This window comes from Terrapene carolina, unplaced genomic scaffold, assembly GCF_002925995.2.
Source record: "Terrapene carolina triunguis isolate 2854851 unplaced genomic scaffold, T_m_triunguis-2.0 Scaffold84, whole genome shotgun sequence".
Classification (NCBI taxonomy): domain Eukaryota; kingdom Metazoa; phylum Chordata; order Testudines; family Emydidae; genus Terrapene; species Terrapene triunguis.
Genome location: NW_020664435.1, coordinates 41,732,319 through 41,760,291, shown reverse-complemented (window position 1 = coordinate 41,760,291; position 27,973 = coordinate 41,732,319). Strand labels below are relative to the sequence as shown.

The 27,973-nt window shown below is 41.8% G+C and overlaps 1 protein-coding gene across 10 annotated transcripts in view; it reads right to left on the bottom strand.

Moving 5' to 3' along the window:
* The window catches only part of KIAA1217 (KIAA1217 ortholog), a 253,350-nt gene that overhangs the window by 102,116 nt on the left and 123,261 nt on the right, over positions 1-27,973 (bottom strand). For all 10 annotated transcript variants that reach the window (XM_024215983.2, XM_024215987.2, XM_024215992.2 and 7 more), the window contains 2 exons: positions 24,795-24,990; positions 1,567-1,765 (listed from right to left, as the gene is read on the bottom strand). In XM_024215983.2, the coding sequence (XP_024071751.1) occupies positions 1,567-1,765; positions 24,795-24,990 (395 nt within the window). The remainder of the gene's footprint in view (positions 1-1,566; positions 1,766-24,794; positions 24,991-27,973) is intronic.

Below are 27,973 nucleotides of genomic sequence, written 5' to 3'. Positions count from 1 at the left end.
AGTGAATAATTTGGGAACAATGTTTACTGTCTGTAAAATTAAATAATATTCAGTGCCAACAGTACAGATGTTACATATAAGGTAAGGACAAAATTCTGCTCAGAGATCTGCATGAAGAATCTAAACTACAGAATTCTGCTCTCCATATTGACACGGAATGATTCTTTGTTAATATATTTTTCAATGCAAGGAAAGTTCTCTCATTTTTCAGTTCACTCGTAACTCACAAATGATGATGCCATAAACAGAGGCAAGGTGGGTGAGGTAATATCTTTAATTGGACCAAACAATCTACTCTTTTTTCTATCTCTAAAATGATGGTTGAGAGAGTTTACTCAACTAATGTCAAGTTTGGTTTAAAAATAATTTCCATAGCTATCTTATAGAAATATGACAGCTTGAAGTAAAGTAGTGCTTTAAGGCAACATAGTTAAATACAGGGCATTTGATCTCTGAAGTGAATTGTATTTCGCACCATATCTCCATTCCACTCCACCTGAAACTTTTCTGATAACAGGTATACATTTGTGTATTTTTTTATTTGCACATCTGTTTTACATTCACTATTTGACAGTGTTAGAACTGAACACTTTTCCTTCTGTCCCTCTTTCTCTTCTGCTTCGCTCTTGTGATTTTGTGTCTGTTCTGATATTTATCATATACTATCTTACAAACAGTCTGGTATAAACATATGCCACATATCCCTGAACTATTTTTCACACCATAACAAATCTGTGGCCAGGCACATGGTTGTAACTGCTGTGCACGTAGGCCACTGGGAACTTCTTGGTGGTTATGGGTTAACATTCCAATCCTTCTGCTCCAAAAGCACAAATACCAATTGGTGTCAGAAGTTCAGGGCTTAAGAAACATGGTTGAGCAGCTCTGATTCCAACCAGGAGAGGACATGCACATACACACACACAAACCAGATCTTTACAATATTCTAGTATGCAGTATTGGCTGAGTTCAGAAGTATTTTTAATTATTATTATTAATTATTTGTATTAATGTAGCACCTAGGACCAGTGGCAGGTATCCAGTTGCCCAGTCCTGATGGAAGCTAGAGCAGCAGTGGGTACACTCCAGCCTCTGCCACTGGTGTAACGGATTGTATGCTGGTGGTAGATGATAAATAGTGGAGCTCTGCTCCATGACACTCCCTCCAGCCCACACTGTGCCCCAAAACACCCATGACACTTTCCCCCACCCCCCTTTACATCAGACTTTCTGTCAGTAGAGACAGGGATCTGTTTTAAGGCCATTTTGTGAATTATTTTATGTTTAATATTTCAAATATTCATGTTTTGGTAAAAACACAATAAAATATTAATTGTAAAAGCTAACCAAAGTTATCTGTATTGCATCAATATTTAAATAAAGTACATCATACATATACGGCTTGTGCAACAGATGTGGTACATATAGCTTAAGGCATGTGTCAAACTGTGAAAACGCCAAATTACTCAGACACCACTGAATTTGCCTCAATGTGTCAGACCTGATATTTGTTAGATATTTATCAGCTTAACTCTTTTTCACGCTATTGATGCACTGTTTACCTACCTTACATCATTTAGTTCATAGTATATGTTTCTGCTCTCGTCCTTGATGTAAATGGCAACGCTGGGAGACTCCAGCATTTTCATTGTCAGCTGCTGGGGGAAGGCACTTACGAAGAGGGCACGAATCGTGTCTGTGCTTGTAATTTCATTCGGCATCCTTAACTGTTTTGTTTCATCTCCATACTGAAGATATAAAACGCCTAAAAGCAAAATACAATTGAAGATTTTTTTTAAAAAATGCATGGAACAAACCTAGACTCCAAAGTCCACATGGAACACACATCAAATATTTAATTCTATACTAGAATAAGCAAAGCTAGATGCCTCACTCTCACACACACCATACTTTTTCACTACAATACTGGAATGAAGAATAAAAACTGTCTCATGGATATTGGATTATTTGTTTCTATACCACAGAGTTTTCCCAGAGCAATATGTTATTGCAGGGAATCTATTTTTACTGTTCTTTAGTTAGATCAAAAATTTAAATTAAAAGAGCTAATTTAAAAATAATACTAAAATGAACCCATACTACAAGGAAGGTGCAAGTAAATCATGGGAAATTTTTTGTCAGCCGAGGGAAAAATTAATCCTTGTATCACTTAGGTTCTTTTAAGCATAAACTCTTTGCTTTAACTTCACACTTACTCAACATGGGTTTGATTTTCAAACCAGCTCCCCATTTTTGCAAGCATAATTTTGTGCCCACAATTGATTTATCAGCAATTTATTTATTTATAAAATTGTAGGTGAAAAATCATAGTAGGAACAAAGCTGAAGTCACTAAAAAGCAGATCTAGCCTGAATATCAGACACTTTAATTTCCAGTGTTTCTGTGTAAAATGGTTTGCAACCTTAATAGTAATCTCTAATACATCACGGTATAGTATAGTGGAGGGGGGAGGAAAGAAAGAATCTGAGTCACATATAGATAGATTTATAGATTTTAAAGCCAAAAAGGATCATTCCGATAATCTAGTTTGGCTTTCTGCATAGCACAGACCAACAAACCTCCCCCAGCAATTTCTGCATTAAGCCCATAACTTTTGGTTGAGCATCAGTACATCTTTTAGAAAGGTATCTAGTCTTGATTTAAACACTTCAAGTGATGGAGAACTATCATACGTAGGTAAATTGTTCCAACAGTTATTTACCATCATTGTTAACATTTTGCACTTTATTTCTAGTCTGTTTGTCTCGCTTCAGCTTCCAACTAGTAGATTTTGTTATGTCTTTTTCTGCTAGATTAAAGAGCCATCTACTATCAGAAATCTCTTTCCTTATGTACGTACTTGGGGACCATGATCAAGTCACCTCTTAAACTTATCCTGGATAAACTAAATAGATTGAGCTTCTTAAGTCTCTCAGTACTAGGCATGGTCTCCAGACCTATTTTTCTTCTAGTCAAAAATAATTGTCAATATTTTGCACTTATATGCTGCAGTGCCTTTCATCAAAGGATCTCAAAACAAACAGACTTTAATTAATTACCGGTATGTCCAACAATATTCCCCTGAGGTAGGCAAGTATTATATTATATTCATTTTACAGATGGGCAAATGGAAACACAGAGGCCGTCCTCCCCTTATGGATTCTCTCATTTTCACCCACTGGACCTTGCTCACTAGGGGTGAGATTCTCACTCCAACACCATCCCCTTTCTGATAGAGTGACATAAAAGGGCATAAAAATCCTTGAATCTGGCCAGGGAGAATTCCCCCAGTGTAGGAACTGAGGAAGACAGCCACAGACTATCCTGCAAGACCTGGCATCTGAGCCATGGGAAGGACATATTGGGGGTGGTGCCACAGCCTGCCTATAGGCATCTGAGGACAGGCTGACATGATGTTAGAGAGCCCTGAGGGGCTACCTAAGTTACACCAGTGGCCTCTTCAGCCCCCAGAGAAGCCCTGAATCAGGAGGGCACAAAGGTACTTGAAGAGAAGAGAATGACAGATCTGCTCAAATGTGACTATGTTGCTCTTTCTTGGTTAGTCCTCAGAGGATATAAACCACAATATTAGCAACTCATTTTCTTCTTTAAGTCAGCTGTTTTTTTGGTAAGGGAACAGAAATGCCTAAACATTATCCTTACTGATGATCATGCAGTGTCTGGGGCTACAGCACAAATTACAAAACCCATTTAGATAGTGATATATTGATTTAAAGTCAAAATTGGTTATACCACCAATGATGGGGTGGTGGAAGGGTTTTATTTTGTATATTCATGAGCTATCACCAGTGACTAAAAGTTTGTGCTAAAGTCCTGGGACATCACGCCATTTACTGAAAAATATAGAAGACATATTAATCTAAGATGAGTTTTCTTTATCCTCAGCTCTTAGTATTTTTCTCACTATGTTGCCCATAATTGCTGTAAATGAATGAATGCACATTTTGGCAGGTGTTCCCACAATCAGTGAGCAGATAATTGTACCTAGAGCAAGAGAAGGCAGAACATGTTAATTTTTATGCATACTAATCAGACTCCTCAACACCAGCTAACCATTATTTAATATTAGGCTACTTTTAAAATGGCACTGTCAGTACTTTTTCTATAGTATTATGAATGGATGATATTGTTATGAGCTGGGTTAAACCTTGTTATAGGTTGAATTACAGCCTCATTGAAAATGAGGTGTGAACACGCCCTTCAATTAAGATAGGTGTAAGACACAGTTAAGGGGCCATACCTAAAACATTGACATAATCTAGTCTGCCCAGTAACTAGCAACACATGGGTGGATGGTTCCATTGGGCATTGTTCTGATCAGATGTGCTTGTGGCATAGGTGCTGGAACTAGGGGAGCGGGGGTGGGGTGGAGTGGAAGAAGGTGCTGCAGCATCCCCTGGCTTGAAGTGCTTTCCATCATATACAAGGTTTACAGTTTGATTCAATGGCTCTCAGCATCCCCAGTATACAAATTGTACCAGCACCACTGGCGTGTGGGGAAAAAGTCTAGCTGGAGGGGACAGACAAGAAACAGAGAAGCTCAAAAGCAACAAGAAAGCCAAGCAGTAGCCTGTAACCACAGCATGCCTAGAAAAAGGTTCTGGGTCAGGGTTGCTGGCTAAGGGAAGATTGTGCCTGTAAACTAAGAAACAACTCCTTTTGTTTCTGGTTCCTCCTGTGTTTGGAGAAGCAGGACATTGTACATTCCTTGTAAATGAATAAGATTGCATCCAAGAAAATACCAGACTCCATCATCAGTTTCTACTTCCAGCTGAAACATCCCCAGGGTCCTGAAATTGACTAGCTGTTCAGGTCAAAAAGGGGTAACAATATCATCCTGAGTCATTAAGGTTGCACTCAGATTCCATTACATACTCTATTTTTAACCTTTTACTTTGGCAGGCAAAACTGGATTGACCCCAAAATTGCCAGATTTACTCCAAAGATTTAGGAGAATTTTTCTGAAAGTTTATTTTTTTTTAAAATGGCCTATATCTCAAAAACTGTTAAGTGAATTTTCTTTACTCTGAATTGAAATTATGATTTTTTTTTGTTAAACATCCTTGAGAACTCATGTAGTAGATATATTTGAAGAAAATAAGCTGTAATTAATCAACTTTTTAATAACTATATGTAACCCCCATATTCACTGTTCTTAAGCAAACAAAAAGTTTTTGCATGTGTTTATTTTCAGAGTATACGAGAATTTTTCTTTGACGGTCTTGTTCAAAATATTTTTCAGTTGACAAAAGAAGCTTAAAATGACACTTTAAAAGTGATATATTGATGCCATTTTTTAAAAAACTCAGTAAACAGACAAAAAATTCTCTTAACTTTAAACTAAATTTGCTACTATGTATGAATATCAAGAAATGTTAGTTTAAAACAAAACAAAAAAACCCTTTAGGGGTTAAAGGGTTTGGAACATTCCCAAACAGCCTTAACTCTGCCCTTCCTCATGCACCCTCAACCTATACATCAGAAACTCTCAGTTGTTTTAATGTAGATTTTCCAAATAAACTTGTATCTAATCTGGAATGATTGTGCCTTAAACTTATTAGCATGTGAAAGAACATTTTCAAAGGCATTATGGTAAATTCTCCTTCTCCTATTCTCCCTTATATTACATACTTTTTTAAAGCCCCTGCCTTTTCCAGTGAGTTGCCTGATCCATGTCATAATATAGCAGTACTTTAGGGCATTTCCTGTTTGAGAAAAGTAGCTGTTCATTCCGAAAAATCCTGTTTCAGCATGATAGAAGAAAAAGGGACTTTCAGATCCATTATTTTAAATCATCCACCTTGTTCCACACACGTATCTCGTCAGGCTGAAACTGGGACAACTGGCAACATCCTAATGCTCAGCTTGAAGGAAGCAGCTCCACCCCTAGAGTCATTTCTTATTGTCAACTAATACATTACTCACATTAAAACTACAGCAAGAGGAAATAGTGTCTAACCCTGGTGCAGCTCTCATTAGGACAACAGCATAGCTGCCAGCAAAGCCGATGGAAAGGGAGCCAAAGGAAACGAATACTAACGTTTTCATGCATCCTAATGCTCCTCCTGCACTTACTCTTCTGTCACAACAGATTCGCCAGGAAGATTAAGATTGTGCTGAGTTTTTACAAACACAAAACAAACAAGACAATAACGCAGCATGTAATAGGCTTAACTTCAGGAGGACAGGTAACAGAATAATGAAGGCTATAGTATATAGCGCATCTGAAAGTAGTAACTCGAGTCAAACAATGCTACTGCTGCTAATTCTAGGCATGTCTATAGCACCTTCAGTCTTAGACCTTGTCTACATTCATAGACAAACTATACTGGCAAACCCTCCTAGTGTAGACGTAGCTTATACTAGCAAAAAAGTCCTTTTGCCAGTACAGTTTATACCAGTTTCCCAAGTGAAATAAAGCTATACTGGCAAAAGGCCTTTTTTGCCAGTTTAACTGTGATTACAGTAGGGCTTTTGCTGGCTCAACTATGTCAGCAAAAAAATCACCCCCCTAAACAACATAGAATATGCTAGCAAAACTTTTAAGTGTAGACCAGGCCTTAGGTTTCTTAAAGCATTTTACAAACATTATTTCATTAAAGCTTCATTAACAACGTTCCTGTGAGGTAGGAAAGTGCAATTTACAGATGAGAAAACTGAAGAACAAAGAGATGAAGTGATTTGTCCAAGGACACAAAGAACAACTATGGAAAAGCTAGAAGTAGAAACCAGGTCTCCTGATTGCCCTGTGGTCTAAGCACAAGACTCTCCTTTCTCCACATATAGATCTCTACAAACAAATGAGATCCTAATTCTGCTTTTCCTTCTAAGAAGGTTCAGTTAGAAAAAGTTCATCCTCTGTCTCAGGGTTGGTCTACACACAAGTTTTCACAAGCTTAATTTAAGATGTGCCATCAAACTGGTTTTAATAAACCAGTGTTAGATGAGGCTTCAGTGTAAGGCCATTCTTATATGCAAGATAACCAGGTTTAAACCAGTGTAAGGGTATCCACAAACAAAGCTGTAAATCAATTTAATACCACAACTTTAGTTAAACCATGCATCATCAGGGTTCCAGATCTCTCTCTCTCTCTCTCTCTAAGAAAGAAAATGTGCATACAGTTGAACCTAGACAAATTTAGAATGGAAATAAGGTGTAGATTTTTGACTGTGAAGATAATTACCCATTGGAACAATTTACCATCACTGATAATTTTCAAATCAAGATTGGATGTTTTTCTAAAATACATGCTCTAGGAATTATTTTGAGGGAGGTCTATGGCCTGTGTTACACAGGAGGTCAGATAATCACAATGGTCCCTTCTGGCCTTGGAATCTATGAAGCAGTGGAGAAAAACAAGTTAAAACATTTGATAAACTGTTTAAGAATAATTAATACCTATATAGTAATGTCAACTTCAAAGCACTTTACAAACATTAGATAATCCTCACAATATTAATTTAAAGTCAGTAAGTACTATTATCCCCATTATACAGAAGGGGAAATTGACGCAGAAGGGTTAACCAACACTACAGAGGGAGCCGCAGCTAAAACTGGAACTAGAACTCAGGAATTCCTGTTTCCACTAAATCACATTTCTGCCTGTCTCACTAAATCACTGTGTAGTCAGAACATTTTCTAAGGCTACATTCTGATACCCCACTTGATGTGGAGCAGCAGCTTACTCCACAAGTGGTCTCATTGACATCAATGTAACAACTATTTAATATCAATAAGGGTGTCAGAATCTGGCCCAAAGTGAATATTGGAATATTGATACTAATGCCCCCCAACAAACAGATCAGATTTCGCCATGAATGTTATCTGAGACAAATATAGTATAGTATTTAAGGGTGTAACAGAGGTCAGAACCCACATTGTTCTTCTTAGACATGTATCAGACAAATAGAGATAACACACATTGGTGTCCTTATCAGTGAATTCTGCAGACACACACATAACTTTGCTACAGCAACACTTCTTGTAATGGAGAAGAAATTCCTTAGTATCCAGTTGTTACTATCCCCACACTCAACACTAGCCTTTCCAGCTATACAACACATTCTTTCAGAACTAGTCTGAGGTCATTGCCATCATCCTTGTGGTATTTCTAGCCTGAAGCCCTAGCCTATTTCCTTTAGCTAGTCTCTGCTGATAATATCTATTCTCTAAATTTAAAAAGGGGTCTCTTAATATTCTTAGCTATCTTCACAGAATCACAGAATCAACGGGCACAACCTGTGGCATGAAATAAAACTAAAAGTATATGTTTAATTTAATTTTCTTTCTACCAGGATAGCCTGAACAGTTTTGTTCAAGCTTCTCCAGCTATTTGGTAGTGTTTTTCAGTAAATGTAAAAAAAAGTGTTGGGTTTAGTTCTAAATCTACATACTGCTAATCTGTCCACACCTGCTATTTACTGAGACTAGCTGTAATAGGTCTGTTTCATCATGAAAAGAATACACAGGAAATGCTAGGGTTATATATTATTTCTACCAGTGTATCCCATGAAGTTGGGATGCATATTCCATGCACCACTCAAATAGGAAAGATTGTAGAGTTTTACAAGTGCCTACTGCAAATGGATGAGTTTAGCCTGGATCACAGAAAATAAATTAAAATGAAATACTAGTTCTTTTGCTTAGAGAAGAACTGATGACAATCCAGGTGGTCACAACTAAAACTTATGATGCTTAAACTATCATCTTTTTATATTTGAAAGTTCACAATTCAGTTAGATGAATGGGGCAGTTCGTGCTTCTCAAAACTATTGTTTCAGGTGGTCAGATTTTGGGCAACGCTGCTTCAGTTTATTCAGCAAAGTCTACAGTATCAAGAAATACAGAGGGTTCTGCTTATCAATATAAAGGACAAATATCCACGTTAATACTTTTAGATCTTGTGGCAGCCTTCAGCACCATTAGTGATAAGGTGCTGCTGACCCATAAGATCTGGCATGGGACTGGGCCGCACAACTGCAATGCAGTTTAGCTGGGACTGACTGGGAAAGCCACATGTAGGTTTCAACCAGTTCAGCATTCAGCACCCCACCTTCTGAGTGTGACAGATTAACAAGAGCATATTACTTAGGGGTTAAGCATATTACAATGGGTCCCTGATGCCAGATATGATTCAAGGACTCGTTAACCAATTTTTAAAACACTTTATGCTCTAGTTACTGGTCTGGCTACCAGTGAGAGACCATCCTTCACTCTGCATTTTACTGCAGAAGCGGCTATGAGCAGGGATATTAAAGCTGAGGGACCCTCAGACCAAAATTCTTAGGGGCTTGCAACAGGTATTGCTTGGGGATAAGGAGCAGTAGGGAGTTCAATAACCAAGGGGCTCTCTCAGTCATGGTAAGCTCCAACTTTTCCACAGTAACACCTTTGGGCCACGGTGCTAGACTTGCCACTTGATATTAAACATGGAAGAGGGATTTACATCTATGGTGGAAGGCAGGATTTGGCCTATTTGTGTTGTTTTTCAGTGGTTATCCATAAGTAATTAGCCAATTTTACTGTACAGATGTGGATAGAGCACTGGACTGGAAGTCAGAAGACTTGGGTTCTAATTCAGGCTCTGCTACTGACCAGCAGTTCAACCTTGTACCAGTCACTCCATTGTCTCCGTGCTCGTGTTTCCACCCACCCTCCCCTCACCATGCATTTTGGTCTTGTTTGTTTAGATCACAAGCTCTTCAGAGCAGCAACTGTCTCTCACTACATGTTCATATATTACCTAGCACAATGGGGCCCGGATTTTGGTCAGGATCCCTTGGTACTTCTGTAATACAAATAAATAACAATAATGAAAAAGTCTTGCTCAAGAAAAACACCAGGGGAAATAAACAGTCCCAGAAATGTGCCTATGTAGCTACATTTCAAGCTAAACCTGTCTCCGAAGGCGTACTCTGGCTCGGGGGCCTGATGCTCCCCTCCATTTCAGCTGTTTTACATCAGTGCAACTGCACTGAAGCCATTTCACACTTACACTGACACAAACTGTTGTACCGAAGAGGCGATTCAGGCCCCGTATCATTTGACCCACAGTATGCACTGAGCCTATCATATAACGGTTTTCAGCACAATGTGTATGTGCTGAGGCTGTAATGCTAGAAAGGATTCTGGCTCCCTGGAACAACTTTTTTATTCCTCAGGTGCACACAAGAGATATCCGCTCACACATAAAGGAAGAATGGATTAAGTAAACAACACAAGTGATTACCCAGCTTCTCTTGGGAAGGTGTACATTTCACACTTCCCCTGGGTATAGTCCAAGAAAATGTGTAAGTACCTTAAATGAAGCATGAAAGCTTTTATGGACTAGCATATATCGGTATGGTTGTTTACCTCACTTTGTTTTTTCTGCTGCAAAATGTTTCAAGTAAGATAAAATATTTCTTTAGAAGCCCAATAAACTTCAGTCATGATTTTAAACTAAGGAAGGAGATGAAGTCTAGAAAGAACTGACCAGAAAAACTAGAGTTACCTTAGGATATTTTAATTTCCTAGGATTCCTGTTTCAACCCCATAATTGAAACTGGTTGTTTCAGGCTGTTTTTCCTGCAGAACTGCCAGCCAACTCTAATTTTTCTGACTACGACAGCAAATAAGTACATGTTCATTTTTGCATGTTGATGTGCTTTTCATGCATTACAGAGTCAATAGACAGGACAGGGGGAAATGATTTGAGAGGATTAACTACATTAAAGCCATACACAGTCCTTAATTTGAGATGAAATTCCCAACATCTTCCAGGGGAGTTCCTCCCTATGGTTCACCAGCGATATGATATATGGCCTAAAGGCAGTGGTGGATTAAACCTAGAGGCCAAATCCAAAACCCAGTAAATCACCGGGATTTGAATCAGGTCCTAAGTGGGGCTGGATCCAATTTTAGCAGAAAAATCTCTAAAAACAAATCAAGGGCCTCCTCCCCAGAATGACTAGTGAATGCTAAGTAACAATTTATTAACAGCCATATCATTTTTTATTTTAAAATGTTATAGAAACCTGACAACATACATTGCGCACACACACACACACACACACACACACATAAAAGTACATAATCCCAGTTAATCACATAGGGTAGAGCACTAAACAGAATCAGGAGACCTGGGGTCTATTCCCAGCTACACCACTGGCCTTCTGGGAGACTTCAGGCAAGTCACTTCCCACTCTCTGCTCCAGTTTCCCCATCTGAAAATGGGGATAATGATACTGACCTGCTTTGTAAAAAGCTTTGACATCTATTGATGAAATGCACTACTGGTGGGTAGGCTAGGTATTATTCAATTAGTTATTATAGAGCTACATATTAATTATTATTATGTCTGAATTATGTGGCAGTGAAATCTTTACTCAAACTATTGAAATCTGTCTGTCTGTAGTGAAGTAGAGAGTCATGAGATAAATCATCAGGGAAGATTTTAGAAATCCAGATCCCCGCTGTGCCAATACTTAAGCATGCGTTTAATGCTACTCTTGTGAGAAGTCCCACTGAAGCCAACTGAAGCTTAAGTATTAACAGGATCAGGAAGTTTCTGCTTAAAATCATTGCTGATAAAGTCAATGGACTACTTAGGTGAGCAGGCATAAACAGACCGCTCACAGTAGGGTTATTGTGTTATAAGTCAAAATACATCTAAGGGTCACCCTGTCCCAAAACCACCGACCAATATTTAGTAATGGTCTGTCACCGTGGTGGTATAACTTAATTTATCCACCAGGTGAGAGCTGGGTGTGGTGGGGTGAAGGGGTGTGTTACACTGTGATAAAAGGTTATTTAATGGTAGCCAAGATAATACAACTAGTTATAAAAAAAACAGAACAGGGATGTTATTTAAATTAGAACAAACAGAACTGGATACTACTTACCTGCAATAACATCCCTCCAGCTACCCTCTTCCCCTCTTCCTGGTTCTCAGTTTATTCACAGACTCTGTTTCGCCCCATCTCTCTGTCTCCCTTGCCTGCACCGTCCCCCTCTTCCCCTCCTGCTGAGGGGAGTGACCATCTCATCTCAGATTCTCAGGAGTAGCTACCTCTCCTCCATGAAAAAATTTACAGTACATTCACCCTGAACACACCCTAAATCATATATCCCCATATGGGATCCAGTCTCTTTACCATATTTATATTCCTTCCCCTTTAAATATGCTGTTCCTGTCTTGAATTTTGGACTGGCCTCTGGGATGATGATTTCTCAGAAGAAATCTATACCCAGGCTTGATCAGGGCATCTTGAGCTTTCAGCCATAACACCTCTTTCATGTCTGCCTGGACTTCTCTGACACTTTTAACGCTACCGCACTAACGCCCATCAAAATTTCCTGATGCTCACAGAGACTCTCATCCAGGTTTCTCACTTCATTTGGCTCTGTGCTTTTCACCTGAGGATCCAAAGAGAAACGAGGGTTTAGTCGTGTTTGTTGGTACCGCGATATAGGGTTTCATTTTCACCTTGGTTCCTGCGTCCGAGCTCGGCAGTTGGGCGGCTTTCGTTTTCTTGGTACCAATGGTGCCGGAGGGTCCCGCTGTTTTGGCCATTGGCATGGCCAGTATCTTGGCCAACTCCAAAGTAGGGGATGTGGTACCCTGTTTTTTTTGCCGCCTTCTTGGCGGGCTGATCGGGAGCCTGAGCTGTGTAAGAAGGGCCCTTGTCAGAGGCTGCAGTCGGCAATTTCTGGCCAGGTGGGGTGAGTACCTCAGGCTCAGACGCTGGATGGAGACACTTCTCCATGAGGAGGAGTTTAAGTTGGAAATTTCTTGCGGGCTTTCAGATTGTGACAGTGCGAGCACTTCTGTGGTATATGTGTCTCGCTGAGACAGTGGACACACAGAGTGCTCGTCTGAGAGAGTTATAAAAAACCTGCAGGTAATGCAGCGTTTGAATCCTGGGGAGCCAGGCATGTCCCTCAGGGAGCGTACTCTCCTCATAAGGGGGATACGAATACGGAGCTGCGGCGGTGAAAACGGAAACCTACAGCCTTATGAGAAATTAAAATGAATTTTTTTTTGAAGAAACGAAAGGATGAGGATAAAGTACTAAAGCTAACTATTCTAACTGAAAAATAAAAGCTAAGGGAAACTATGCTACTTAGAAAGCTGTGAGGCGCTGCCAGTTGCTCCAACTGAAGCCAAAGGTGATAGAGAAGGAACTGGGGGGGGGAGGGTTGGTCGCACAGCACCCCAGTTAACCGCCTAAAGCAGCGTGAGATGGGGACTGTGCGTGTGCAACCCAACTGGGCACTGCTACCATAAATCTCTGATTATGAGCGCAGGAGCGCACGAACACCTAAAGTGGAGCACCCACAGGGACATCACTCGAAGAACTCTGAAGTACCAAATGACCTCTCTGATTGTGCTTGGCTTCATGCATCTCCCTTCGGAGCCATCTGGACACTATCAACTGTAGCAAAGTCTCACCATCCTGAGGGTGTGTCAAGTGGTAATATAGCAGTTTCACCCTCCATCACCATTTTTTTCCTTCAAGACTGACAACATCACATCTATCTCAGTCTTTCTCCTTGCCCTCAATAAGAGCAATGGCAACAGGACAGATGTCCACATGCTCCATCTGCATTTTTCTCAGTGCCTCAGGGGAATAACTAATGTCCTGTAATAAGATACTTCTCACCAGAGAAGACAGTCCCACAATTCTTGTGTCTGAGTGCTCCCTTCACCCTTCCATCCAAAAGTTAGCCTGCTACTTCTGGTTTAATGAAGATAAAATCATTCTGTTGATCTTCTCCTTTGGGTTCATTCCATGTAGGCAATCTGGATAGTACACCTGCATTTCCATTCACTTTTCCTGGTTTGTAACAGATTTAAAAATCTAATTCAGCATGTTTTGCCAACCATCAGTTTTCCACTGCATGCAAATCTGTCTAAATACTTGAGGGGACTGTGATCTGTCTTCACAGTAAACTTCTTATAGATCAGATACTCCATGAATTTCTCCATAGCGGCCCAATTTAAATCCAGCAATTCCAACTTGAATGTCCTGTAATTCTGGTAATTTCTTTCAGACTTCCGGAGTCCTCTACTAGTGTATGCTATCACTCTTTGCACTCCCTCCTCTATCTGGCTCAATACAGCTCTAAGACACGAAAGCTAGCATTGGTAGTCAGTATAAATGGCAGCTTGAAATCTGGACATGCCAGAATTGAAGCAGTCATCAGTCTCCTTTCCAACTCTTCAAAAGCCCATTGACACTCTGGTGTCCACTCAAAAGGTACTATCCTAGCCTTTCTTTCCCCACTAGCTGATGCAAAGGACGGGGGTCTGTGAAACTTCAGTAGTTACTCATAAAACTGAGCATTTTCCTAACTTCAGTGAGACTCCGTGGTCTTGGCCAATTTTCGAGTGCCTTCATCTCTGGATTAACAGCAATTCCCTGAGCCAACACCACATGTCCCAGAAATTTAACTTCGAAATTTAACTTCGATACTGAGTAATTTACATTTAGTAGGTTTTAACTTAACTTCATACAGTCTCCATCAATCTTTATAAGGTGGATGGAGCATTACATAAACTAAGAGGCATGTGAGTACACTCAAACAGTTCAAATGGGGCTGTCATGGCCATTTCCCCAAAATCTGCAGGCCCCAGAGCCACCTGGAAACATCCAGACATTAAATCAAGGGTGTAGAACAGAGTGACTTGTCCCAATGCATCTAGTGATTCCTTTATCCTTGGCAGTGGACAGACATCCTTCCTTGTCACCATGTTCAAATTCCTGTAATCACAGCAGAACTGTACGCACCCTTCCAGATCTCTGATGATCACCAAAAGAGAAGCCCAAGGAACTTTTTCTAAGAATTCCTTGAGACACTAATTGTACATGGTTCTTGAATTCCTTGTACATATAGGGAGAAACTCTTCTATGTCTGTGCTTTATGGGTACTGCATTTCTAGTGGGTATATGATGCACCACTACCTCAGTATACCCCAGGCCACTATCAGATTTGGAAAACACATCTTTATGTTTCTGGAGTAGCTCTCTCAAATATTATTTCTCAATAGGACTCAACATTTCCCAATACTCAACTGTTTCCTGGGAACAGTTTCTGGCTTCTGCTTTTTGTGATGGTGTGTCTTTATCTCTCTTTTCCTGAGCCTCTTGAACCCTCACTATAGCTCCTTCTTGTCCATACTCCAAGATTTCTGGAGGCTCTATCCTGACTGGTCATATGATCTCAGCCCCTTAGGTCCAGGGGGATAACTGGGCTGCTCAGACACTAGCATTCAACACTCAGACTGGCACCACTCCTTCCTGAGATTTTGCATTGCACATGAGCTAAGACAACCCCTCTGGTAAGCTTGTCATCATTGTTGGAGTGATTAGAACTTGACTTGAGGATAGTCCCTCTGAGTGAAAACAATGACCTTGTACCACTCTTTCACAGGTGGAATTGTGACATTTTAATCCCAGCTACTTGTACACGTCCAATCTTCCCTGGCTGCCAAATCTTCTGACACTGAGCATTTACTCTTGCCCAGATGTGTGATCCTCTCCTTGTGGTACAGTTCTCCTGAAAGCTGAAATAGGGTCCAAAAAGTCCATCTAAATCCTTCAGGATGTTCCAGGCCAGAATCCTGGGAACTTCAATCACACTGTCTTCTGGACTCAAATAATCATCCTGCACAATGAAAACACACTTCTGAGACAATACTTGCCTTGAACACCAAATATCTGCCTCCAAACATCCAATTACCAGAATATCTAATCTGTTAGCTGCTTCAATTTTACCCAGCTGGCATCCCCCACAGCATTAGTTCTCTCAAAGTTCTTATAAAAGTAACTTGCCATCAGAGTGGTGACTTTGAACCCAAGGTCAAGTAAACAATGTGTCTTCATGTCTCCGATCTCCACTTCCACAATGGGGCTGGCTCCAAAAGCTCTGGCCTTCTGTTTTTCTATCCGTGGACTGGCCATATGTAAACCCATTCTAGGTGAAATATTGGGTATCTCATCCCCTTTTCAAGAGTCTCTTCTGCCCTCACTTGAGTTTTACACTTCAACTGTCTCCCTATCAAGAGAGGAAATTCTTCCTTGATCCTTTCAGTTACGTGGGCATTCTCTCTAGATGTGACTGGACTCACGGCATCCACAGTAAACCAGATTGACCTGGCTATCTCATAATGGAGACCTCTTGCAATTTTCTGCCCCTCAGAAAGCATTGTTTGCTTTTGGTCCCACTGAAAGGTTTGGTTGATGCACTGTTAAAAAGCTCTTCTTGTTGATCACTAAGTCTTTGTACTGCTTTGTTCAAACTCTCCAAGACAGTAGTGGTATTCTCCAAATCAGCCATGAAGGTTCAGTTGGCTACTTCATTTTTTCCTCTATGACTACTTTTATTTGTATCAGGGGGTAGCCATGTTAGTCTGTATCCACAAAAATAACAAGAAGTCCAGTGGCACCTTAAAGACTAACAGATTTATTTGGACATAAGCTTTCATGGGTAAAACCCCACTTTTTACCCATGATGCATCTGAAGAAGTGGGTTTTTTACCCATGAAAGCTTATGCCCAAATAAATCGATTAGTCTTTAAGATGCCACCGGACTCCTTGTTACTTTTATTTGCAACTCCTTCAAAATTCTTTTCATCCTCCTCAGACCACTCAATGGTTGCCCTTACCAGGTCAGGAAAAGTCAATGTAGGCTGCTCCATTGAATCTCTTCTTCATTTGACATCTTACCTCATCATCCATCAGTCCTATCACTAGCTGGTCCTTCTGGATGGCATCTGGGCCTGTCACTTGGCTCTTATCTCGATTCTGCACTTTGGAGAGTCTCTCCTGTAGATTGTAGGCAAAATTCCCGTTTCACCCTCTTCCTGATTTCTCTCACAAAATTCTCGCAATCGATTTCCAACAGGGCCCTTGTCCCCATACACACGAATCAGCAACTTGAGAATGTTCTCTGTGCTCTCTTCTCCAGAAGGAATAAGGTACTTTACAGTGTCTCTGGCTTGTCCTTTCAGGTGGTCCTTAACAACCTCAGCTGGAGCTTCCCTCAGGGTCTTCTTGAGCTGCCTTAGTCTGTCTTACCCATTCCGCAACAACCAGGTCCCCTGGTTTAACAGGTGTACCACAGAAATCTAGAATTTTCTTATCCCTGGGCATATACAAAGTATATAACTTGGGTACTTCTACTAAACAGTTGATCACCACCTTAGCCAGAAACTATGCCTTCCTCTGCTCTTGTCTTGCCTCGAGCAGAGTGGACACTTGCCCTGTAATTCTGGGCTCTTGCTCAGTCAACAAGGTCTACAGTGCTTTAAACTGTGCCTGTAGCCCCTCCATGATGCATCCTGTTGACTCAGAGATACCCTTCACCAGTCCAGAGATAAAGTTACCCCAATACTCAACTCCGGTCCCCTACACCAGTGTTTCCCAAACTTGGGATGCCACTTGTTTAGGGAAAGCCCCTGGCGGGCTGGGCCGGTTTGTTTACCTGCCGCGCGCAGGTCCGGCCGATCGTGGCTCTCACTGGCTGTGGTTCGCTGCTCCAGGCCAATGGGAGCTGCTGGAAGCGGCGGCCAGTATGTCCCTCGGCCCACGTGGACGGGGCAGGTAAACAAACCGGCCCGGCCCGCCAGGGGCTTTCCCTACACAAGCGGCGTCCCAAGTTTGGGAAACACTGCCCTACACTAAACTGACATGATCCTGTTTGTGATGCCAAACAGGTGTAAACAGACCTCTCAGTCAGGGCCGGCTCCAGGCACCAGCCCACCAAGCTGGTGCTTGGGGCGGCACCTGGAGGGGGGCGGCGCGGAGCTCCGGCCCCCGGGGAGAGCGGGGCCACGGCCGGGCTCGCCGCCCTCCCCCCGGCGCCCTGCACTCTGGCCGCCGGGGGAAGAGTGGGCTCGCCGCCCTCCCCCCAGGGCTCCGGCCGCCCTGCCCCCGGCGCTCTGGCCGCCGGGGGAAGAGCCGAACCCCGGCCGCCGGGGTGAGAGCGGAGCCCCCGCCGGGGCTCGCCGCCCTCCTCCCAGGGCGCCGGAGGCTTTTTCACCTGGGGCGGCAAAAAAGCCAGAGCCGGCCCTGCTCTCAGTGTAGGATTATAGTGTTACATTTGAAATACATCTGAAGGTCACCGCATCCCAAAACCACCTATCAAGATTTAGTAACGGTCCATTACAGTGGTGGTATAATCACTCAGCAGGTGAGAGCTGGCGGGATGTTACACCATAATAAAAGGTTATTTAATGGTAGCCGAGACAATACAACTAGTTGTCAAAAAATAACATAATGGGGATTTTATTTAAACCAGAGCAAACAGAACTGGATTCTACCTACCTACAATAACATTAAATAGATTAAGAATATATATCATAAAAATGTATAATGGTTTGGATATAATTATTTATATATATATACACACACACACACACACACACACACACACAGAGTAACTTACTACTGAGTGTACTTAGCTAAATATAACCTCTAAATACAGAAATATATCTATATCTCTATATGCACAGGCTAGTACCTTATAGGTTATTTTTTTTCTAATTCAAGGCTCCCCTTTCCTCAGCTACCTCGCTGGGTGCTGTCTGACACCTCTGTCAGTTTTTAAGCCTCACATGCTTCTTGTGACTTCCTGAAGAGATAGCCTTAACTCCAGTGACACTTGCAGCAGTGCAAATCATATCAGACCCACTGGATCGCAAGGCCTTTGGGCCTCCTGTTCTGGATCTCGGGAACCACATGGATCAATGATAGGAGATGACCAGAATCAATGGTCAGAAACACACCATCAAACATGGACTGACTTAACCAACCAGCTTTAAACTAAAGGGATCCTCTTCTGTGCATCTGTTTGTCCTGCTCAGTCTCAGCCTCTCCACTTACTCTTGGTTTCTCTCAGTCCTGATTTCCCTCTTTCCCCCCTCTCATCCTCTGCCTGTTTCTCTCAGTTTACTTACAGACTCTGTTTCTCTCCATCTCTCTCTCTCACTGGCTCCCCTGCCTGCCTCTGTCCCTCAACCTTCTCCCTCTTCCCTTCCAGCTGTCACTTCCCCTCCCACTGAGGGTCAGGGCCACCTCCTATAAGTTTCTCAGAGGGACGGGCTATCCCCTGTCCATAAAAATATGCATTCACTCTGAACATCCACTTCCCCCAAATCATATATCCTCACACAGGGTCAAGTCCCTTTACCTTATTTAAATAAAGTTATGCAATGTGCTTATGAGTTTGCAGAACAAGGGCCCAAATATAAGGACCAATGGGTTTTAAAAGACATTTCAGGGAAGAAACCTCTCCTATTACCACTCTCTCCTGTTCCCAAGTCCCCATGGCAGACCCCACCACTCTTTGTCAGTGCCCTCCTCCAATGGTTCCTCAGATCCAAACCTTTGTGTGTCCATGTACCCCGTTCCCAGTCTGGTATCCAGAGCCATGGATTCTGCCTTAATCCAACCCTGTTTATAGTGCCCAATCCTGAGAAACACTGAGCACCTGCAACTCCCATTGTCTTTAGTAAAAGGTGGCAAATGCACAGCACTTCTCAGAAATAGGCCTTTACAGCCTGATTCTGTGAAGAGCCTAGCATCCTCCACTGCCCTGGAAGTCAAAGAGGATTGAAAGTGCTTGGCACCTGACAGAATCACGTGTCACTGTTTGAAACCTCCAAACATTTGTCAGTCTGCATTTCTTTAGAGAAGCATTAAAACAATGACATCAGTGCAATCCAGCACATACATGCACATACTGCTGTTTTTGACAGGTTGCATAATATAATTGTGTACTTGTCAATTTTTATTTCCTTTAGGCAAATTGCAAGTGAAGTTTGTTGAGAGCTTTTGAGCCCTGTCCGGGTTTGAGATTATTCTTGTTCTGACAGTTTTGCTAGAATTCCCCGCCCCCCCAGTTATCAAATTGGAAGAAATCCCAGCTTTCAAATAAATATTTTAAAATATATCTTATTTTGTCCCTCATGGAGTATTCATTCATTTTAATGCTACATTTTGTACTCAGGTGGCCTACTGATGAGAAATGTGCTGATTCTGACAGACCCTTTTGTCAAGAAAGACCTTAATTTCAAGAACCATGGCTAAAGTTTAAAATGGATACAGAGCTGGAATGTCTCATGGGCTGGCTCAACATGGCATGAATTAGAGCCTAGCATGTCATAATGACCCACAGTCATCATTAGTAAGACTATGTTTTAGTCTCGGGTATTGTTGGTAAAAGTCATGGACAGGTCATGGGCAGTAAACAAAAATTCATGGCCCGTGACTTGTCCATGACTTTTACTATATACCCCTAACTAAACCTTGGGTGGGGGGCTGCAGGTGTTCTGGGAGGGCAGTCTAGGGGTGCTGCAAGTGCTGGGGTGTGTGTGGCCTGGGACCCCCGCTGGTGCTGGGGGGGAGGGGAGCAGGACGCAGCCTGGGACTCCCGCTGGTGCTGGGGTGGGGTCGGCAGGGCTGGCAGGCTCCCTACCCAGCTCTGCGTGTCCCTGCAGCTCCTGGGGGGAGGGAAGGTCAGAGTGGCTCCGCATGCTGCTCCTGCCACAAGTGCCGGATCTGCAGCTCCCATTGGCCGGGCAAGGGGGGCAGGGCCCACGGGCACGCGGAGTTCCCTGGCCCCTCCACCTAGGAGCTGCAGGGACATGCCGGTGGGAGCCAGGGAGCCCCCCACCTCAAGGTAAGCGCCACCCCACACTCCAATTCTGTGTCCCTAGCCCCCTCCCACACACCTAAACTGCTGCTGCTGGCCCAGGAGCTGCTTGGCTCAGGCAGCCCCTGAGTGAGCACCGCCCACTGCAGAAGTCACGGAGATCATGGAAAGTCACGGAATCTGTGCCTTCCATGACCTCCATTATTGACACGCAGCCTTAATCATTAGTACTGACTGACAAAAACGTGATGCCTGGGTAGCCAAAATGCATTGCCACTATTCTCACTCACTCCACCTCCTAATAGACATTTATTCAGTCTGTAATTTAAAAAACAACCTGACTCAACTGGACTTGGAAAAATATGAATGTCTATGAAAATAAGATTTTTTAAACAACACTGTAAAGTTTATTAGGCTTAAACCCATAAAAATCTATCATTTTTCCTGTGTCTTAAAAGAACAGTGTTCAGTAGTTTAGGATTAAAATTTAGGTTTTGTTTAAAAACATCTAAGTAAATAAAGGGGCAAGGGTACGTATTTACAAAACATATTAATAGAAATATTTTCATGTACTTTTAAAATTTAAATGAAAAAAAGCTTTTAAAAATGTAAATATTCTCTTGCAGTGCTAGAAATACAAATAAAACCAACAGCATCATGCTGCTGTACAGGAAACAGGACGTAAAATGGACTATGGCCCGGATGCACTAGAGCTCACTTTTAAATCCATGTAGATCCCTTTGCAGGATTGCAGCCTATGAATGAATTTTTTACTCTGCAACTTGCATGAAGGATATTAGCATGCACCCCAAGTTCAATGCTTACTGTTTTTAGTTTAGTTTTAGGGTTGGGGTTTTTTTTGTTCCTTAGCATTTGTGAAACTGGTTTTAAAGAAAAATATTGGAGGGATTGATAACAATAGAGTACTATATTACCATAACAATAAGTTGTACAAGAAGAATTAATTTACACTTGGGTAATTTTAGGACTAATTTTTAGTATACCTTTAAATAAAATATATGCAATTAATATTTCCTAAAATAAGAAATCTGAAGTGACAGATTCAGGGGATAACAAAGTATTTCCATCTATTTCTTTAGCAGATTGATCCCAAGTGTTGTGGCAAATTTGAGTCACATGTGTAGTTGTAAACACTTCTACCCCACTTGCAGGATGAGAAAAAGCCTTATTTCACATCTTAAATTATAATACCTTAAAGGTGCTTCAGTCTCAAATCTAAATACTCTAAATTATTTCATATCATGTCACTTCACTTCCATCTTTTGCCTGTTTTTTGCCTATCTAGACACCTGTGATGTATGAAAGACAAGTTGATATCGTCAGAATAAATGCAATGCAGCTCTCTCTACTTTACCATGGGTTTGAGGGGATGGCCCACTATAACACACGTGGAATGAGAAATGAAATAGCATTTTCTGATGGAATTTGTGATGGCTTTTGAGAGCCCACTGCCTGAACCTAGTGGACTGCACATCGCAGATGGTCTAAGTGTTAAATTATCCATTGTTAAATTTTCATAATAAGATTCTCTCTACCATAAAACTTGTGACCATAGGGCAGAGCCACTCTTTAAATAATGGCTGAGGCAGATTTATCTATTGCCAACCAACAAGGATGATATTTTCTAGTTTGGCCTATGGAGAAGAAAGCACTGAACAGAATGTCTGTGTGTAGCAGAGAACAGCCCATGATGTTGAGAAAAAGGTTTTAATTGCTTTTTATCTAGCTCAGAGGTCCCAATTCATTACTGGAATGGATGATTTCTGATATATCTTGAAATGACTGGCCTGTGTGCATGTGTCAGATCCCTGAATGGCCAAATCAGGTTATTGCTAAGCACACACAGTGAATGCTAAATGCACTGTAAGACAGTAATAAGACATACAGGGTTCCCACAGTATTATATCCCTACAAAGTTCCAATGTACTCTACATACATATAGTAAATTACATTTTCTAATAAATCTGAGCCAAGCTGATGGTCTGAGGATTCACTAGACAGCATTGACATATGGGCAGAACCGGATTCTCCATATGTATAGTAAAAACATATAAGCATATGAGTATGTGCTTAAAAACAGGTTTTAAACAAGATCTCATTGGGTTGGGTGGAACTTTCAGGCTCTCCCTTCAAAGTGTCCTGCATCAGACCAACCTGTCCCTTCCAGCTGAGGTGGATGAAGCTCCCTCTGGAGTCAGTCTCCTGGCTTTGGCCAGAGTGGGCCACTGAGGAGTGATGTGAGACACTCTCTCTCCCATCCCCAAATTTGTGTGCTGCCCTTTTTAGCACTGCTAGTGCCTGCTGGCTTGGAGAACCCTTTTTAGTTCTGTCTTCTATTTTTCTTTTTAATTTGTTCTGTTTGTCAGATATCAAAACACTCTTGACAGAAATTGCCTTGGATCACTGAGGAATAAATAAACCCTTGTGACCGGTTTATGAGCTCTCTCTGTGATGTATGGTGCAGCCTTTGGTTTATGTCATTCTGCATGTAGGGAAATGAGATCCTACAGAAAATAAGCAACATTTCAGTTTATTACCATTGAGAAACATGCCTTCCTCGGCAATCTGCATGCAAGTTATGCTGTCATCCAACATCAGTCTACCTGCCCTATGGCATTATTCTTCAAAAAAACTAGTTTCTACCTCTGCCATCCACCTGTTGGGAAGAGAGGCTCCCTAAGAAAAGTAAAATCTATTGCAAAACCAATTCTAGTTTAAAATTAATTTTGTGGAAAAATTGGACTAAATTCAACTTTCAGGTGTGGGGGAATTCAAATTGCGGTAACAGGAGGAGCAGCTTCCCCTGAGAAGAGCCCCTCCTGGAGGTGAAGGATGGAATTGCTGTTGATTGTGCCTCAACTCAAATCTGAAGGCACCTTCCTGGAAAAAGTAGGGTAGTTCAATCACCATGTCCATTCAAATCCCTATTCTCTTTACAAAGGCTGCCATAAAAGATTCCAGCGGTAGTGTGAATACCATCCCTTTTCACCAAGAATTGGGCCACCACCAATCAGCCATCAGACATTAATCATTTTTGGTTATTACACATTGGGCAGGATTTGAACATGTAAGATACAGACGAAGGTCTCAGTATCTCATGTCTAAAATTAAGGTCCCATCTTGTAAACACTCATCACTTAGTGCAGTGTTTACTACCACGTAGTAAGAATAATACTTGGTAATATGTATTTGCAGTATTGGGCTGAGATTGTTAATAGACTCTTCAGGGTAGGGTCCACATCTGTCTGTCTGTAAAGTGTCTAGCATGCTTTTGGAGGCTGCAATGATACTCTCACTATCAATTCCCTGTGCCGTCCAGTACTCCACACTGAACTAATCTGAAAAGAATAAACTGGCAGTGTCGCAGAGGAGTGCCTGTCCTGTAGCACTACCTGCTGGCTGAGAGTGGCGCTGCTGGTGCTCCTTGTCTCCCTTCTTTCCCAAGGCGGGTCTCCTTGGCTCTCCACACACCAGTCTGTGCTGGAGAGGTGGCTTAGCCCTCTAGCCAAGTCACAATCAAACCTAACACAGGGTAGCAAAAGTCCAACAAACAGAGAGGTTGTTTTGCCCTTTGGGGGTTTTCCTTCACTCTGATTTCTGGGCTACCTTTAAGAGTATTTCTGGTTCTGGGATAGAGCATTCAGCCCCCAAAGTGGTATCCCTGGAGTACAGTTCTCAACCCCTTCTGGGATATGTTCCTTATGTCCTTCCCTGCTCCGGTATAGAGCACTGGGGCCCCGGGCTGGTTCCCCTGGAGTACCCCGCCTCCTGCAGACCCTGGATGAGAGCCATCCACTCTCAGTGGTACCACTTTCCAAACTGAGCTTTATCAGCCCTCTTATAACACCCAGGTGTCGATTAACTACCAAGTAACCCTCCTTCATCCCACCCCCTCAGACTGGGAAGCAGCTAATAAATTATGGCACAGATGCGGCTGGCCCCCATCTCCCCTTAAAGGATCTGGTCTCCTTATGACAGGCAGTAACAATAACGTGCTGCAAATGTCCATATTTTGTTAACCTCAAAACACTCTAAAGACAAATTTTTATATGCAGAGAACATGATGCCAAAATTACAAGAGCAGAGCACTGAAGGATCCTGGAAGATATTTTACCTAGTGATCTCTCCTTTGTTTGGTTCGCTGACCTCACCACTGGAAGGCTTGCTCGTGTACGGCTGCCTCTGGAAAAAGGAGTTGGAGAATCTCCTTCAGACATGGCTTCTAAAGAATCAGCAGATGCTTCGGACAGATGTTCTGCCTGGTCTCCCAAATTGGGCTGTGGGCTTTGAGACAGCTTTGGACTCCTTGTCTGTAAAAATAAAATAAATATATCATTATTATATTGCAAATGACACTAGGAACATCAAGCTCCAACTGTCTGGGGAAAAAAACAATGAAAAATAGTTCATTCAGCCTTAAATGCAGCATTCTACAAGGCCTTGTGTGCTCAAGGTGACCTCTATGTAAGTTATTTAAAAATATACTGTCCCTGGATAGTCCATTAAGATTTTTATTGCTGTACATCTACCGTACAAATTTCATTTCTAACAATGACCTGAGGCTGACATATTATAGGGTGGATATATGGCGATTCCATTCCCTGCTGCTCAGACAACTGTTAACATTGACAACAAAGGTGCACCACACACACACACACACACACACACACACACAGCCTCAACCTGTAGGATTAGAAATTCATCCAATAGGTTTTCTTAGATCTGCTCTCAAAACCAGTGAGTTCTATAAAGAGGAAACTGGCAGAGTAGCATAGAAGTATTTACATTTTTGACAACTGAAATGTTATTATTAATAATTAAAATCTCTAAAATGTTGCACTTATCTTGAGGAGTCTGTTGACAAAAATGTCCTGAAAATAAATTTAGCAGTAAAGCTGTCAGATCTCAGTATCAGAATTGCTGCTACATATGCTGTGGAGAGTAAGGGTTAGCAAGGCCACAATAGCAGTCTAAAATTTTTATCCAACATACTAAAAAATTATGAGCTAAACTCTGCTTTCATTTGTATCAGCATAAATGTGGAAAAACTCCACTGATTAACTGAATTACTTGTGATTTCCAGTGTATAACAGCAAACACAATTTAGCTGCATAGAATTAACTGTAACTTCCATTAACTGCTAGATACTGTATGTTAAAGATAAGTCTACCTAACCATCTCTGGTAGTCCCAATCCAGGTTTTTATATTAGCTCCTATTATTGGAATTTCTGGCTAACAAAAACACACTCAGTAGGAGAGGCAATGTCCTGAACATTTTCATCGTTGACTTCAAAAAGGGCTTTGTGTTTTGTGAAAGAACATATTAATACATTTTACAACTTATAAGGGAAGTTGCATTGATAAATGTACAAGGGTTCTATTTTCTCTGTTGCAGAGAACAACATAAACTGCCACTATAACTCAGACTGAACTTGGTAGGACAGTAATTTTCTATAGTTTCTCAAGCAAATGCTACATCCAAAATAAATAGTATACCTACCCTAAGTACAGCAATGCAAAACAAGAAAGTTTTTTCCCCCCAGAACTACAGTGGAAATATAAATGTTTTAAAAATATAAAAATATAAACTTGTCAGTTTATATTCCCAGGCATAAAATGTCATATATTATATCCCTCTTTCTTTCCTCTCTCATTTAAAGGTCAGATACTTATATTAAAAATACCCTACAGTTAGGCTAAAAATAATTCCCATATTGGGTTTGAAAAATCAGTCAAATTAAAGACAAGTTCAAAAAAAGAAAAGAAAAGAAAAGGCCAAGACAACACATTTTGCTGATATGTGGCTCTTTCAGCAGTTTCTAGTGTGAGATGGAGAGAGCTTGTTGCAGCAATGTCATAGATCATGTAATACTACCCATGTGACCTTGAAGGTAAGCAACAACTCTTCACTTTTATGAGGTTTTCATTAGACTTCTCTACACCCCAGCCTTCTCTGCTGCCAGCTTGTCCAGTTGCTCACATACTATAATAAGTTAGAGATATCTAATGAGAAAGCTAAACTCTCTGGAGCTTTGCACTTATGAAATGTTAGCTATTATCCAATGTCTTGCAGTGAAATGATTTTGAAGCATTGAATTTTTCCAGGAATTAAAGCTAACAACATTTACCTCTAGCAAACCAAGGCATGCTTTTAAGTATCTCTGAAATGATCAGCTCTAGTCTACAAGGTTGTAAACACAGAGACTGGTGCATGTACAATACTGCCTGAGAGTTTACAGAAGTGACAAGTGACCTGCAAACATGAAGGATTTCAAAAAGTCAGTACTTCTTTCATTCAGTTATCTGAAATGTGGCTTGGCAACCATCATTGCTAAAATATTTTAATTACATAGGTATGCTTGTTAGACAGTGTTACCAATTAAAGTCACTAACTTAACTCATTGAACAATAAAGGGAACTAAAGCACATTATGAAGCTCAGTTTACTGTTCTGTTAATAGAAAAACCATAAGGAAAATATAAAGCAAGGTGCAATATAAATGAATCAAGATAATCCGGTAGAAACACTTCATGGTTTAAGTTTGCTTTTTGAAAAAAATGATTTTGATAAACTAATTTTGCTTCATGTTTCCTCCTGTTACATTTGGTTGTATTGCTCTTAAGACAAGCAGGATGACGAAGTTATATCTGTGCAGTTACCAATATCTGTTAAGTTACATTAGGGTTACCATTCGTCCGGATTCTCCCGGACATGTCCGGCTTTTTGAGTTTAAAAATAGCATCCGGGGGGAATTTGTAAATGTCCGGATTTCTCCCCCCCCATGCAGAGCGCGGCACGGCTGACAGGGCAGCCTGCCAGATCGAGCCACTCGCACGGGGCTCCGGCAGCCAGAGCCCCTCCTCCACTTCCCCCCTCCTCTCCCCTGCAGCTTCAGATCACTCCCCCCCTCCCTGCATTCGTAGATCGCCGGCCATTCGCATCGGTCCTCCAGCAGTCTGGAGCTCCTCCCCCTACTCCTCCTCCCCTGCTGCCCAGCGCGCCACTCCGCAGCACTCTGCGAGGGTGGAAACCGGGCTATGCGCTCCGTGGGGGAGCATGGCAGTGTGGAGCACTATAGAAAATTACTGTCCTACCAAGTTCAGTCTGAGTTATAGTGGCAGTGGAGCAGGGGGAGGGTTGGATGGGTCAGGAGTTCTGGGGGAGCGCTGTGAGGGGGCGGGGGTGTGGATAAGGTTTTGGGCAGTCAGGGGACAGGTAGGGGGTAGGATCCTAGGGGGGCAGTAAGGATGGGGCGGGTCTCAGGAGGGGGCAGTCAGGGGACAAGGAGCAGG